The sequence below is a fragment of the Xyrauchen texanus genome, chromosome 35 (assembly GCF_025860055.1).
Source record: "Xyrauchen texanus isolate HMW12.3.18 chromosome 35, RBS_HiC_50CHRs, whole genome shotgun sequence".
In the NCBI taxonomy this organism is placed as follows: domain Eukaryota; kingdom Metazoa; phylum Chordata; class Actinopteri; order Cypriniformes; family Catostomidae; genus Xyrauchen; species Xyrauchen texanus.
The window spans coordinates 11,255,955-11,270,728 of record NC_068310.1 but is presented as its reverse complement, the minus strand read 5'-3'; the positions used below and the strand labels follow the sequence as shown (position 1 = coordinate 11,270,728).

Sequence of the window (14,774 nt, the reverse complement as noted above, 5' to 3'; positions counted from 1 at the left end):
GGTGATAAAGAATATACCTGCCATCGGAGCAATTGAAGCTTGTTGTACCACCTTGATGCAGTAGGGGGCAGTCAGCGCTCCAGCTGAACAGGCAACATGCCTCGTCAAACTGATTAGAGCAGGCAGCACAGCCTTCCATATATGACACACTCTTGCACTCAATGACAGCTTGACAGAGCGCAACAGAATGTAGGGATATTGATATTTTTTTTTTATGTTTCAAACTATGTTTGTATCACAGTTCAGTGGAAGGAGGTGGCGAGAAACGGCTTGATAATTGTGGCAGCGAGGGCATGGTCAAGCGCCCGTTCGGAGAGAGAGAATTACGGGCCGCTGCCCTGTATGTATTTGTATGTGTCTTTTTATTACTTTAAATATTATTTATATTGTTAATCCGGTTCTCTGATGCACCGTCGCGTAGTACCCGATCAGTCCTCCACACTCTCAGGCGGACGACAGCCGCTCCTCCCCGGGCGGCTGGCCCCACCCTCTGCCCTGCCACAATGTTTAACTTGACACAGCGTCTAAAAATACAGAGCATGTGACTAGATGTGATGCAAACAAAGTGATTAAAAAAAGCTTAAAACTAAGTAGGGAAGTAGGACAATAATAGGGTTATGTTCAATGAAATGTTTATAAAACAAACAATATTGTTACTTATAAAGCCACTTTATGTGTTGTTTAAATGCTTTACTTGTCTGTTGCCACAATATACTGGACGTATATGATGTAATGTCATGTAATTATCTGAATTATAATACTCATTAGGCCTATATATTATATTTATACCTTATCATTTAGGGGCCTTTCTTAGTAAATATTGGTATGTGTCTAATTGCTATTATTTGATTAATTAATCAGCACATAATGTAATTAATTCAATTAAAATTTGTAATCGATTGACAGCCCTATTTAAAATAAATACTTTTTGTGTAGTATCAGTTTTAGTATATGTTAACCCTACTATCTTAAAAAAAAAAAAAAAAAAGGTTAAAATCACTGAAGATGGATATTTTGGAATCTGTGTGAAGAGCAGCATTTCCTTTTTAAATCTTATTGTGCTGAAATGTTTAAAATATGGGCTTGTTATGACCTTAAAGGGCTTCCACATGATTCAAGTCACCATTGCTGAATAAATTCAAATGCAGAGAAGCATTAGAGTGTTGTGTCGCGCTTATGTCTAGCATTATAATGTGGTTTTCAAAGTTAAACTAATTTCAACTTTGAACCTTGTGAACCCAGACCATTCAAAGCATCAAACAATGATTACAGATTACAGAGTCCAATTTGACACTTAAGTGATTTTCATGTTGTTACCTCACTAACAATGTATTTTAGAGTAAACAGAAACAAGAAATATATAAAAAGGTCAAAATTTATATAGCGATATTGAATAATTTATTTTTGTTAAACCTTTACATTATTGTTTCTGACCATTCAGAGACCTCATTACTTCAGCTCATTTAAATGCACCAGAAATATCCTAAGACCTTAATGTAAACGAGTCCTCTGATTTTTTTTTTTTTTTGAGATCAAAGCAATTGCCAGGACTTTATTCTCTTCTAAGTCCAAATACATGTTTTCAGTGTTTACTGTTCACAACTCCTGCTTTCGTGCCACACAAACTCGTAAAATCACCCTACCGTAATTATATCTGCAATTTTTTTCATATGGTGGTCAAAGCGGCAGGTGGAAGCATCTTTAGTCTCACTCCATCTTACTTATTCACTTCAGATTTGATTTTGCCTTACTTGCACAGAATTGGTTTCGTGCATCTGACCACGAGGTGCCAAACAACAAGAGGAAAGAATCAGAGAGCAATGGCTTACAGAAGGACATGAAAAATGGAGTGCCTGGGAAGAAGAGAGGTCGAAAGCCCAAAGAGCGTCCCCTGGAGACAGTCTCCATCCCAGCAGAGACTCAGAGCTTCACCCCAGCTCCAATTCCACCCCAGACCTTAACTCTAGCCTCAGAAACTCAAACACCTGCCTCCACCCCTATTGCCAACACCCCAGCTACACCCTCTGCCCCAGTGGACAGTGTGAATCCAGCCCAGTCTAGCGAAACACAGCCCCCTATAAAGAAATGGGGCAAACCTAAGAAATCGCCAATCACCGAGTAGCACAGCTCTTACAACATCAGCACCAAGATGGGATCCTTTCCGAACTACACCAGTAAAACATTCAACGTAAAAATATTAACACTAGAACGAGGGGATGAAGGACGGCAGAAAACAATGATGATTTGCTCTTTATTGATTTCACACTGATTGTTAAATACAGTACATAATGTATGTGCTTATGTATACTGAAATATATTCCTTCTGTTCCTTCTTTATTTTCTCATTTCCTTTTAGAATTAATTTTATTAAACTGTTAACTCAAAAAGGGTCAGTAACAGTTAAATCCCCAGTTTTTATATATGGTGTATACTGTATATATACAAAGACCTTTATGGAAGCTTTTATAGAGCAGAAATTGCGAACATGTCTTCATAATTTTTGGGTAGCTCAGTCAATATGTCCAGTGGTTTCATTATTTTTTTTAAGAATATAAAATTCATTCAGTTAGCATGGTGAGCTAATTTACTGCTAACATTTTATTTCAGATATACTCTGCTGTGTATATAATATCCATATCTATATATGAATATATTCAAAGCAATTCATTTTCATCCACAGTTTTCAAATGAGGCTGATCAAAAAAAAAAAGTAGGTCGTCTTTAGTGATCATCATTTGAATTGCTTTTTATCAGATGTATTTGGGTTTGTTTTGTCAATGGCAGCTGAATGAAAGGTTGGAATACGGTCGACGGCTGGTGTAACAGTGTGCTACTGTGCAATAGTGTTGCTTCCCTGGTTTCACGTCCTGTCTCTTGCTCTGAATTGTAAGAGGCTATCTGGCTCATAACCTTTTGTAACTCCTTTTCCCGCATCCCTGTGGGCTGTTTGTAGTAGTTGTAATTTGCCTCAATTGGTCAGTGGTCATTGTTAAAACCTTTAACTGCTTGAAAATTTGGGTAGCTCTATGTGCTTTCCTTTAGTCTGATTAAGATGCTTAAGAAAATACAGTGCAAACATTTAGAGAAAATCAAATAGCAAAATGCAAATGTGGCAGGGCGGAGGGAGGGCCGGGTCGTGACTGTACACACCCGTATTAGGCTAATCAAGCCTCCGAGAGGGATAAAGGTCCACTGCAGAGGATCGTGCGGGAGAGAGAGATCGTTAACGGGCATGTCCGTCATTGTTTAAGTTTTAAACAAACACACACATGACGGTGGATGACATGTGCTGCCTTGCGAAAGAAATGTGTTGGCATATGGATCTTCTTTGAAGCACAGGGATGCCATTTGACATCTGTGATGTCATCAGTGTTAGCTTAAGCTAAATTTACTACTGCTCTGTAGGAAGACTCAAACTATCTCATAAAATGAAAACATCATGGATAGAAAAATTAATTTGGGTGAATCTCATTAAACCTGTCAAGAACATGCTGGGGTAGTATTCACCTCAAAAATTAAAAGAAAAAAGTAGAAATTATATTTTATATAGGCTATAAAAAAAAATGTAAGATTTGTTTTGCATTATGCCATTTTTTCATGACAACTAAACATACTTTCACTGCCCCCACACACACACACACAATTGTCCACAAATTGAATTAGTTTAATGTGAAAAAATATTATTTTGATTCTAAAGTATTGTGTGTCTTGTATTGCCTTTAATTAGAAAAAAAAAATTGTAATGCAGTTTTTAATACATTTCATTAGAAAAAATATTGTATAAAATGAATGATACTCTAATGATACTCACATTTTGTTGTGTTGCAACCTTATGCTAAAATGCTTTAAATTATGATTTTTTTTTCACATCAGTCTACACTTCATACCTTATAATAACAAGAGTTTTGAAAAAACTGAACTATCACATTGACAAAAGTATTCAGACCCTTTGCTATGACACTTAAAATTTAGCTCAGGTGCATCACATTTCTTTGGATCATCATTAGCTGTGTCTCGTTTCGAAGGCTGCGTGCTAGGTATGATGCGTCCTTTGAAGGCTGCAGTAGACTGAGCATCCTCCTTTAAACAAGCCTTGTATAAACGAGATGGCCTTCATAGGACAAATGGAAACGTAACGTAACATGGTTGCTATGACAGCACGCCACTCTTTAACAAGCGTGAGCGCTTTGAGTGAGAAGGGAACAAAGGAGGTACATTTTAGGTTATAATGTTATAATGAGTTATTAGGATTTAAATAGAAAATAAAATAGACTTTACGTGTGTACTTTCAGTCTAATTCTTTATTTTAATTATATAAACTCAGCAAAAAAAGAAACGTCCTCTCAATTTCAACTGCTTTTATTTTCAGCAAACTTAACATGTGTAAATATTTGTATGAACATACAAAGATTCAACATCTAAGACATAAACTGAACAAGTTTCACAGACGTGACTAACAGAAATGGAATAATGTGTCCCTGAACAAAAGGGGGTGTCAAAATCCAAAGTCAGTATCTGGTGTGGCCACCAGCTGCATTAAATACTGCAGTGCATCTCCTCATGGACTGCACCAGATTTGTCAGTTCTTGCTGTGAGATATTACCCCACTCTTCCACCAAGGCACTTGCAAGTTCCCGGACATTTCTGGGGGGAATGGACCTAGCCTCACCCTCTGATCCAACATGTGTAACCCTTATTCCTTCGATGATAAATACGAGTCCGACCATCACCTCTGGTAAGACAAAACTGTGACTCGTCAGTGAAGAGAACTTTATCCCAGTCCTGTCTTGTCCAGCGAAGGTGGGTTTGTGCCCATAGGCAACATTGTTGCCAGTGATGTCTGGTAAGGACCTGCCTTACAACAGGCCTACTTTCTTTTGATGTTTTTCAGAGTCAGTAGAAAGGTCTCTTTAGTGTCTTAAGTTTTTATAACTGTGACCTTAATTGTCTATGTCAATAAATGTTTATGGTTCATTGAACAAGCATGGAAAACATTGTTTAATGTTATTTGGATTTTTAAAATACAGTATCCTGAAAAAGGGACGTTTTTTTTTGCTGAGTTTATTAATATTATTATACATATTATGTACTCTGCACCCATCTACTGAGGTAGTTCAACTTGGGAATTAACATTACTTGCATTTTAACAATATATTTATGGGCAAATTGTCATTATTTATTTTTATAGGCATTTTCGTTGAAGCAAAGAATTGTGGGTTGTGAGTGCCCACTAAGGATACACCTCATGCATCCTCTGAATTCCCGTGAAAAAAGGTCGCATTTGAAGGATGCATTCAGAGTGTCCTTCTTGCTTTTCTGAAATGAGACAGCCTTGATGACGTATGCGTTGAGACACAGATCTCAGAAGGCAAAAACATTTTTTGGTCACAAAAAGAGAGGTGATCAAGAACCTGGTGGTCACTCTGGTTGTGCTCCAGAGATCATGTGTCGAGATGTCATGTGTACGCTCATCTCCTGCGCAATACCATCCCAACAGTGAAGCATGGTGGTGGTAGCATCATGCTGTGGGGATGTTTTTCAGCAGCAGGGACTTGGGGAATGGTCAGGGTTGAAGGAAATCTGAATGCAGCAAAATACAGAGATATCCTTAATGAAAACCTGGTCCAGAGCACTCAGGACCTTAGACTGGGCCGAAGGTTCCCCTTCCAACAGGACAATGACCTCAAGCACACAGCCAAGACAACGCAAGAGTGGTCTTAAGTGGTCCAGCCAGAGCCCAGACTTGAACCCAGTCGAACATCTCTTGAGAGACCTGAAAATGGCTGTCCACCGACTATCCCCATCCAACCAGAGCTTGAGAGGGTCTGCTTAGCAGAATGGCAGAAAATCCCCAAATTCAGGTGCGCAAAGCTTGTCACATCATACCAAAAAAGACTTTGAGGCTGTAATCACTGCCAAAGGTGCTTCAACTAAGTACTGAGTTAAGGGTCTGAATACTTATGTCAATGTGATATTTCAGTTTTTCTTTTTAATAAATTTGCAAAGTTATAAAAAATCTGGTTATTGCTTTGCCATTATGGGGTATGGCGTGTAGAATGATCTGAGAATATTTTTTTTAAAGCATTTTAGCATAAGGCTGCAAAAAAAGAAGGGACCTGAATACTTTCTGAATGCACTGTACATTATTAAGATTCTAAAGGATTTATACATTGAATTTACACAGGTTTTTTTTTTTATTTATAGTACATAAGTAAAAAAAAAATTTGTTTATCATTAATGATATTCTTATGAGAATCAACATTAAGAAAAATGTCAGTTCTCAAAACTGGGGAAAAAAATTGGTTGCATTTTCTTCCTTTTGATTTTGGGGTGAAATGTGACTAAAATGTTTTTGTGAGATTCATATTTTTATTTTACTTTTGCTGGTTCGAGCTGCTCCTTGGAGCACAAGCAGTATGCAATAGACTAGTGAGAGTGTTTAATGTACAGCATCAAAGAACACAATCAGAATAGTCACTGCAGACTTTAACTGAACATTTCCTTGACTTGCGGTTCAGAATCAGAGAATGTTAAGGAGCTAACTGAATATCTAAACAGATTTCCAACTTTCTGATTAAGGCCTGTTTAAGAAAAATGCCCTTCTTGCACTTCATCCCCTCCTCCCCCTTCCCTCCTTATCTTGCACTTTGCAGGCACTATTTAGCTTCCATTCACCAAACATTAATTGAGTGGCTTTGTGTTGTCTGTGCCCTTTTGTGCAGATCTGAGATCAGTTTTCCCAACATAAAATGAGAATTCTCGAAACTGATGAAAGCTTAGCTTGCGCTAAGCCAGCCCAATGCCTGCCATGTGATCTGAACCCAGGGTGAAACATGCAAGAGTTTGACCTTCATTCTTCAATTTAGAAAGCAAATCTATGTTGAATATCAAATGAAAACTCTGTTTAAAGCCATAATGGAAGCAGTATATCTTTTTATTCTTCCTCAGAATGTATAAAAGAATTAAGATTGAAAGAATATAATATTTGTTACATAAATGACATATCTATTCCAAAAACACTAATAATTTTAACTGAGGTACTGTACTTGAAATCATGAAAACATTGCCATAAACTTATTTAAAATTCAGGTCGCAAATGGACAAAAAAGTATAAATTATTAAAAGTATATTTATCTAATGAGAAAAATAAAATAAGCTTAAAGTTGCATACAGTACATAAATTCCATTTATTTTATTCTAATACTTGTAAATGTGATCTTAATCTCATAGTTGCTTAAGAAAACTTGGGTTGGTATGTCGTGATTTTAGGCAAAAGGTGCTAGTAGCCAATCTACCTTAAGATATGTTGCGCACGAAGTTGTGAACCTGTTATTACCTTACCATTGAGTCTCACATTTCTGACATGAAATACTGTAGCAAATGTAATTTTAACTGTCCTTCACCACAACCGAAGTGTCATGCATTAAATGGAAAATAAAAGTTCTTCTGCGACTTCAAGTCCCCCATTGCACTGTAAAAATGGTCGACTTTTACCTGGTCTGTGAAAAGGTTGTGGTGTTCAAGAAGACAAGGCAACATAGTTAAGAGCTCAGTCTTGCTCCATAGCCTTTTTGCACATGTTGTGACAGTTCTTACACTGTGCTAGTGTAACGTTTATGTATTAGGTTCATAAAATTACTACTTTAATGTAGATGAGCAATGCTTTTGGAGTTTCACCCAGTAGAATGTATATTTCGGTGGAAGTTTAATTACTATATAATATTGCTCAATTCACCATCTCATACTGAATGACACTTGTTTCTGCTAGGAATATTGTGCTTGGCTTCAATTACCCGTCTTCCTAGATTATGTGGCTTACACATATGCAGATGTTTTACGATCATGACACTGATTTATTTTAAAATGACAGCAATAGTTTGCGGTGGAAAACGCTGCTGCAACATTAAATATGATTTCCAAAGCTTGGTGCATTCACTTTCTTTTGCTTGTTTGCTTTTTTCTTTGTGACATAGTTGCTTTAAACTATTTGAATATGACCCTGTGCTTTTCTATATAGGTCAAAGTACATGTTGAAAATGTCTTTTTGTCTAACACTATAGACAATTTGTGTGAGTGGGTGGGTGGCTGTGTGTGGGTGTGTTTTTCTGTATTTAGTGCACGTGTAATCCCATGAAATAGGATTGAATATGGAGTGTCAGTAGAGATTTTGGTAAATGTGATTGTGTGCTGTGGATTTTTGTACTAAGGGGTATGTAGAAAGTGGAACTCCCATCCAGTTTTTTTAAACATAGTTTTCATTACTTCAACTTTTGAGTGAAATCCTCTAAGAAGTTTACAAAACAAAAGTAATAATGACAGTAATTGGCAAAATTAGCTTGTATTCCTTTCAAGTTTTTACCTAGATTGGCAAGAATTATGAATCTAAACTGTTGTTCTCTCTCTTTTTCCCCTGGTGTATTAACTGTGCATTTATACCCCTCAAATAATTAATAAAATGTTGACAAAGATTTGACTGACTGAGTTATTACTCTCTTATATTTATATTTGGGTGAATCCCATGAATAAATGTCTGGGTCACATTTCACTACAAAATCAAAAGAAAATAAATTAGAAAAAAAAAAAAGAAATACAATTTTGTATAAAGAAAATAAATATTGTTCTGTTTTAGACTTGTTTTGGGGAATTTTATTGTGACATTGTCACCTTGACTGTTATGCAATAATGATAATCTTCCTGTTCAGACACTATATTTTCTTTATAAAATACATTACAAATGTACTTTACAAACGTTATTAAAATATTAGATTTTGTTTAATTAATGTAATAAGCACTGGCAGGAAAATTTGCTCAATTGTCATGAAAATAATGCCAAAATGCAAAAATCTTAATGTTCCTAAAGAATATGCTTCATTTTCTTCATGCAAAATATAAATTCTTGTATTTCCTAAAATTATGGGGTGATTTAATGCGTTTATGACCCAGATATTTGTTATTTCTTTTATGAAATTCTACCAATTTAGCTTCAAACTAATTATAAACAGAAATAGTCTGTAAAGTAATTTATTAAACTGCAAGTTCGTCTATTGCATTTATATCTGGTCACTCAAGGCCCAAAACAGACATTTCGGAGTATATTCCTTCTATCAACAAGCTTACAAGTGTATCAAAGCAATGCATAAGTGGAGACAAGTGGCCGCTCTTTTTGAACGGATGTCTATGCAGGAGATTTTCCACAACGCTGCATAAACTACTTTTTTCTGAGGAAACAGTTAATCGTTTAATTAATTAACCTCCTGTACACTAATCTTCAAAAAATTTTACACTAAAAATTCCTTTTGGAGTGAACTATGTATGGACTTTAGTTTACTGTCATAAAATTGCTGTTTTTTAAGAGAAGTTACAGACGATTTTACGACTAGAAGGTGTCAGTTTACGGCTCACTCCGTTCATTTGTATGGCATCAGCAAACTGTCGTAAAATGCTAGTTGACTATTCCAACCGTTACGCGCTATCCAATAAAACAACAGCGAAGGTTGTGATCTGATTAGTACAAGTTGTCTGTTTGTATGGTGAGATTGTTATCCAGTATAGAAGATCTCAAGACATTTTTAGAGTAGAAATATAGACAAAAAATATAAAGCAAAATACATTCTGGGACACGTAGTTCTCCTGTGCTGAAGATTGATGCAACCCTTTATCATAAAACTACACATCCTAGCATCCACCAGTGGCGTCCTCCGTCGCAACAGCTGATCGACAAATAGGAAACTACAATGTCGGCCGTGTGCGGAGACGGAAGGGTCTCAACGATGGAGTGCAGAGATAAATCAACCATGTGGTCAACGAGGTATGTTTTAAGTACTTTAACGCTTAAATCCGAAGTATTTAATGTTCTTATTCTCTTTGTATGCGTGATGATGAGCGCTCAGTGACCTGTCACTTGCTGTGAGTCAGTGCGTGTTTATGAAACTCAAAAACACATGCTGGCCAGATAAATCTATCCTGTTATTCTTCAGCGTTTGATAAATTAACAATGGCATTAAGCACTTTAAAAGTGGAGGTACTTGTCTATATGAGCATACTTTGAACAGGGTTATGAAGTGAGATATAATGTGACTCCGTTGTTTCAGTTAATCAATGTATTTATGGGTCTGTTGTCTGCAGATTGTCCTAACAGATGTCATGTGTTTATATATGTATTTTTTTTTGCATCTTTATCTTTCTTTTTGCAACACCTCATCTGTTCTGTCTATAATATATCTGCGCAGTGTTACTGAATGACACTGAAAGCATGGTGTGATCTTCGCAGTGTATGTTATGACTCATGAGCTGCATTTATTGCGTCGCCGTTATTTCCGTGGACCGTTGTATCAGCCACACCTCGTTATATGCAATTTATAATATTTAATTAAACTACTACACGCACCGCAGAACATTTTGAACATTTGATTTACTTGTAGTCTGGTAGGCATACACATGTTTGGTCATTTTCAGATTGGTGTTTTGAACTTACACACTAAATAAAACATTTAAAAGCGCAAAATCATTTGGAATAGTTACGCATATATTTTATGAAATGTATCGAATTTAATTCCCTCCCGTATTTTCTTTGAATCACACATTCGCTATGTACAGCGCCACAGATGGCCGCAAGAGGCCGCAGTCATTTAACTGTGAACTAACTAAGGGAACTAGAGTATGAGTATAGAGAATGGAACTAGAGCGTTTACTGTTTTGACTAGTCTTACTAGTTAGTCGTCTAAAATGTTGGTCTTAATTTTTTCAGTCAGTTGCATAAAAACTTAGATCAGTCTAATTAAAGACCAAAATGTAAGACAGCCACACCTCAGGCTAACTTTTGTTTACATTCCATTTTGCCATTGAAAATAACTGTCAGCTGAGCCAGTGGGGGCTGAAAGGGGCTTGAGTTGAGACTTGGTTGAAGACTTTGACTTCAAAAATGGTAACAAAATGTTGTGTTTTTAATTAATTGTGTTAAATCACTAAATGTGTTCATTAAAATACATTTTGAAGCATTGTTGTCCTCTAATAAGCAAATATTCTCAGCGAATAATTTTTTTTTATTGAGCATCCACTGTTAGCCATTTTTTTTAAGCTGTTCAGTGTCTTATTTTTCCCACAATGCAATGCAAATTAGACTGTCTTACTAAAGACAACTGTGAGCTTTTTTTATGCAACAGGCTTTCTATGTTGTCTTTAGCTAGTCAAACTAATTGTTAGATGCAGTCTAACATTTTGTTATATATATTTCATATACTCCCACTTATTGTATATTGTGTTTTCTATATTGTGTGTGTTGTTTACTGTGCATTGTATATAATTATTGTGTTGTGTAAGAATGTACATTTGATATGTAAATTGTGTTGTGTAAATATGTTGTTTATTATTGGTATATGTCTCGTCACTGTCATGACTGCTATGTTGCTCGGAACTGCACACAAGAATTTCACCGACTGTTACACTTGTGTACATGGTAGTGTGACAATAAAGTGATTTGATTTGAGTCTTAAGTTAATGGCTATGTTTATGCAACCGGCCCCAGGTTATGAGACACTTTATGCCCAAACGGAGTATATCACAGCCGGTTCACCCTTGCTCTGTTTTCGAGTCAGCGCCAACTAAAAGTCCCACACCTGCTGACTCACAGACACCTGCGTATCAGCACGTGCAGCAAAAGTGCTCCTGACGGGCATAACCCTTTGAAGCGAAAAGTAGAGCCTACAGTTCCCTCCAGGTCTGTTCCAAAAAAAAGTAAAAGGCTCGATTGGAGACACAAAACACTGTTCCCCATCTCCCCACTATTGTTTGTCAGGAAAGGAATATTGTTGTTCACAATATTGTTCCAAATGTTGTTTCTGTGTCTTGCAATCAAAAAAATGCAATGAGTGCAAAAAAGAATACAGCATTCGTTGCAAATTCTCAAAAAAGACCCCATTTTCCTCTTCAAAGCACACGCATTATGTGCAACCGCTTCCCAATAGGGTTGCAACGGTATGATAACCTTCTCGGAAAATATCACGATTACTATTATTAGTGAAAACAGAAGGGTTATTTATTTATTTTTGAGCAAACACTTTATTATAATTGAAACTTGAAACCATTTATTTTAGTGAAGTATGTGTAAAAAAGTCTCCCTTTTGAAAATAAAATAAATAGAAAAATTAATAAAGCTAAAAGAATTATAATAAACAATTATAAACATGATATAAATATCAAGTAACTATAGCATGTTATAAAACTAAAGCATTTTAGTTTACATGTTAGCATAGCATGTTAAATGAACTACTAAATGAAAAATAACATCAGCTGTGTGAGTTTTTAAAGTAATGTTCTATGATTATTAACAGTTAACATATACTGTAGGTGCACGACAGCACAGCCAGACTGTTCCTGTCTGTAACTTTAACTCAGTAATTGCCCATGTCTGCTTTAGCTGTTTGCGAGATTATCATTAAATCTGCCTTGGCAGTCTTAAAGGGTAACTAAACCCTAAACCAACTTTTTTTAGTTAATGATCTGTAAGAATGGGGCTTTATTAGTACTGGTCATTGATTCAAGTAATTTTTTTGACATTTGTGTATAAAGTGTTTTAATTCTACAATATATGGTGTAAAAACGTCTGAGTGCTGCCCTCTTCAGGTTGAACGGTGGCTACTGCAGTTGAATTTTCCTATTGGCTGTTGCGGTACCGTGGCGTAAGCGGTGACAGCTGGCGTAAGCAGGTTCCAGCTCACCACGCCAGATTCATGTACATGTCGTCTTGCGACCGTGTGAGGAATAATAATAACATAGAGTCTGACAGCAGCTGTCAATTAATCCGTCACTACGAGTCTCAGGTGCCACCCCCGCTCAGCCCCGCACTCAGTTCGTTCCCTCTATCCCCGCCGGGGTCTGCCCACTTTTTCTGCATTTTCAAATATTTCTAGTGGGTGGAGTCAGACTCTGAACAGGTGTTTAGTTACCCTTTAAATAGCCTATCACTTGGGCGGCCGCCGAAATGTGAGATTCTCCGTCCGGTTGCGTTTTTATTTTCTCAATACCATAAGCAAATGTACATGGTATGATCATGTTCATATGCTCTGGCCTCAGTAAAACGGGTAGGTGAAATGCATGCATTATTGGTCGACAATTCATGTCGAGTTTGACCCCGGACTTTCAAGAGCCACTGTCAAACCCAGGAAAGGCTATATACCCAAGGTCCTGACCACACCCTTCAAAGCGCAGGTGGTTCACCTTCAGACCTTCTTCCCTCCTCCATTTAATTCAGATGAGGAACAATCATTGCATTTGTTATGCCCTGTGCGGGTGCTACACGCATATGTTGGGCGCACCCGCCAGTTCAGACTGTCTGATCTGCTCTGTATTTGCTATGGAGGATGCACAAAAGTAATGTTCGTCTTCAAGCAAAGACTTCTCACTATTTCGTCGATGCAATTACCCTGGTTTGAGTCACAGTGTCAGACTTGTCCAATTGGTGTTAAAGCACACTCAACTAGAGACATGGCCTCCTCTTGGGCACGGACGAACTTTGTGTCCTTACAAGACATGTTTTGCAGCAGGATGGTCCTCGCAAAACACATTGCCAAGGATTTACAACATAGACCTAACGTCTATTTCTTCACAAGTCATCTCTGTTTAGTGCTCTTGCTGTTCATTGGTCATATATATATATATATATATATATATATATATAGGGTTGCACTGAAATTTCGCCACCGAAATGTTTTTGCCGAAAATTGCATTTTTGTTTTGGCGAAAGAGGGAAAAAGGCAGAAAATATGAGCCGATATATATATATATATATGCCTCGCCGCCCCCTCAGTGCTCAGGTTTCACTCGATCGATCTAATCATAATCACGGTGCTACCAAGCAAAGGCTGATGTCAGCGGTGTGGAAATACTTCAAAGCAGTACTGCCGCTCCCTATACGCATACTACGCAGTCTGCATAGGGCACCAACTCCCTAGGAGGTTACCATCTTACCCTAGGAGGGCACCAGAAAGTCCACCGGGTAAGTTATACGTTATTCAAGGGCCCGAAAGCAGTTACGCAACACAGACAATCGCTTCACGCTCATATTATGCGAATGCGACAATCCTCTTGACTACTGGGGCATGAACAAAGATCGCTTTCCATTGCGCGGATTGCACACAGGTATTTATCTGCCCAAGCACCAGCACAGACAGAGAGAGAGAGAATATTCAGTGCAGCATCTTATGTTCTTGATGAGAAGAGGAACCGTCTCTCCTGCCAGAAAGCTGAGCAACTTTTGTTCTTGAAGAGAAACCTGACACTTTTACTTAAATAGAAAGCAGACCAATTTGCTATGTGTATAGCAATTACATTAAAATTTGTTTAGCCCTGCAAAACTATGTTCTTCACTTGAGGCTACATCTGTCGAGGTGGGTTTTAGTTCTATTACTGCTGATTTGCACTATTGTTTTGCACAATAATTTTATATTAAATTGGAAATACATTTACATAAACAGAATAGAGGCCCTCTGACGTTCTGTGTTTTGCCTTTTTGTTTTTATTAAAATGACTTTGTAGCGTATTACAATTTTTGTATTTGCAAGATGCTAGCATAGAGCTGCTAAGTCATTACTGTTTTGCATATCATTAGAGTTTTCTAGAACATTGCATTTATTGGATAATTGATAAAAAAATATATATATATATCTGTTAAATTTGATAGTTAAAGAATAATGTAATTAATATTGTTATAATATATTTTCTGTCCAATTTTGGTGTGTGATCATTTTATTGATTTTTAGTTTTTCAATTCAGATTCA

The 14,774-nt window shown here is 36.9% G+C and overlaps 2 protein-coding genes across 3 annotated transcripts in view; both read left to right on the top strand.

Annotated features, from left to right (window-relative positions):
- Positions 1-3,618, top strand: part of LOC127629139 (zinc finger protein 512B-like) — a 112,825-nt gene extending 109,207 nt beyond the window's left edge. Inside the window, exon 17 of the mRNA XM_052106221.1 lies at positions 1,760-3,618. Coding sequence (XP_051962181.1) covers positions 1,760-2,122 — 363 coding nt within the window. The 3' untranslated portion in view covers positions 2,123-3,618. The remainder of the gene's footprint in view (positions 1-1,759) is intronic.
- Positions 3,619-9,728: 6,110 nt separating this feature from the next.
- LOC127628832 (uridine-cytidine kinase-like 1) overlaps positions 9,729-14,774 on the top strand; it is a 43,873-nt gene continuing 38,827 nt past the window's right edge. For both annotated transcript variants that reach the window (XM_052105750.1, XM_052105751.1), the window contains exon 1: positions 9,729-9,808. In XM_052105750.1, the coding sequence (XP_051961710.1) occupies positions 9,735-9,808 (74 nt within the window). In that variant the 5' untranslated portion in view covers positions 9,729-9,734. The remainder of the gene's footprint in view (positions 9,809-14,774) is intronic.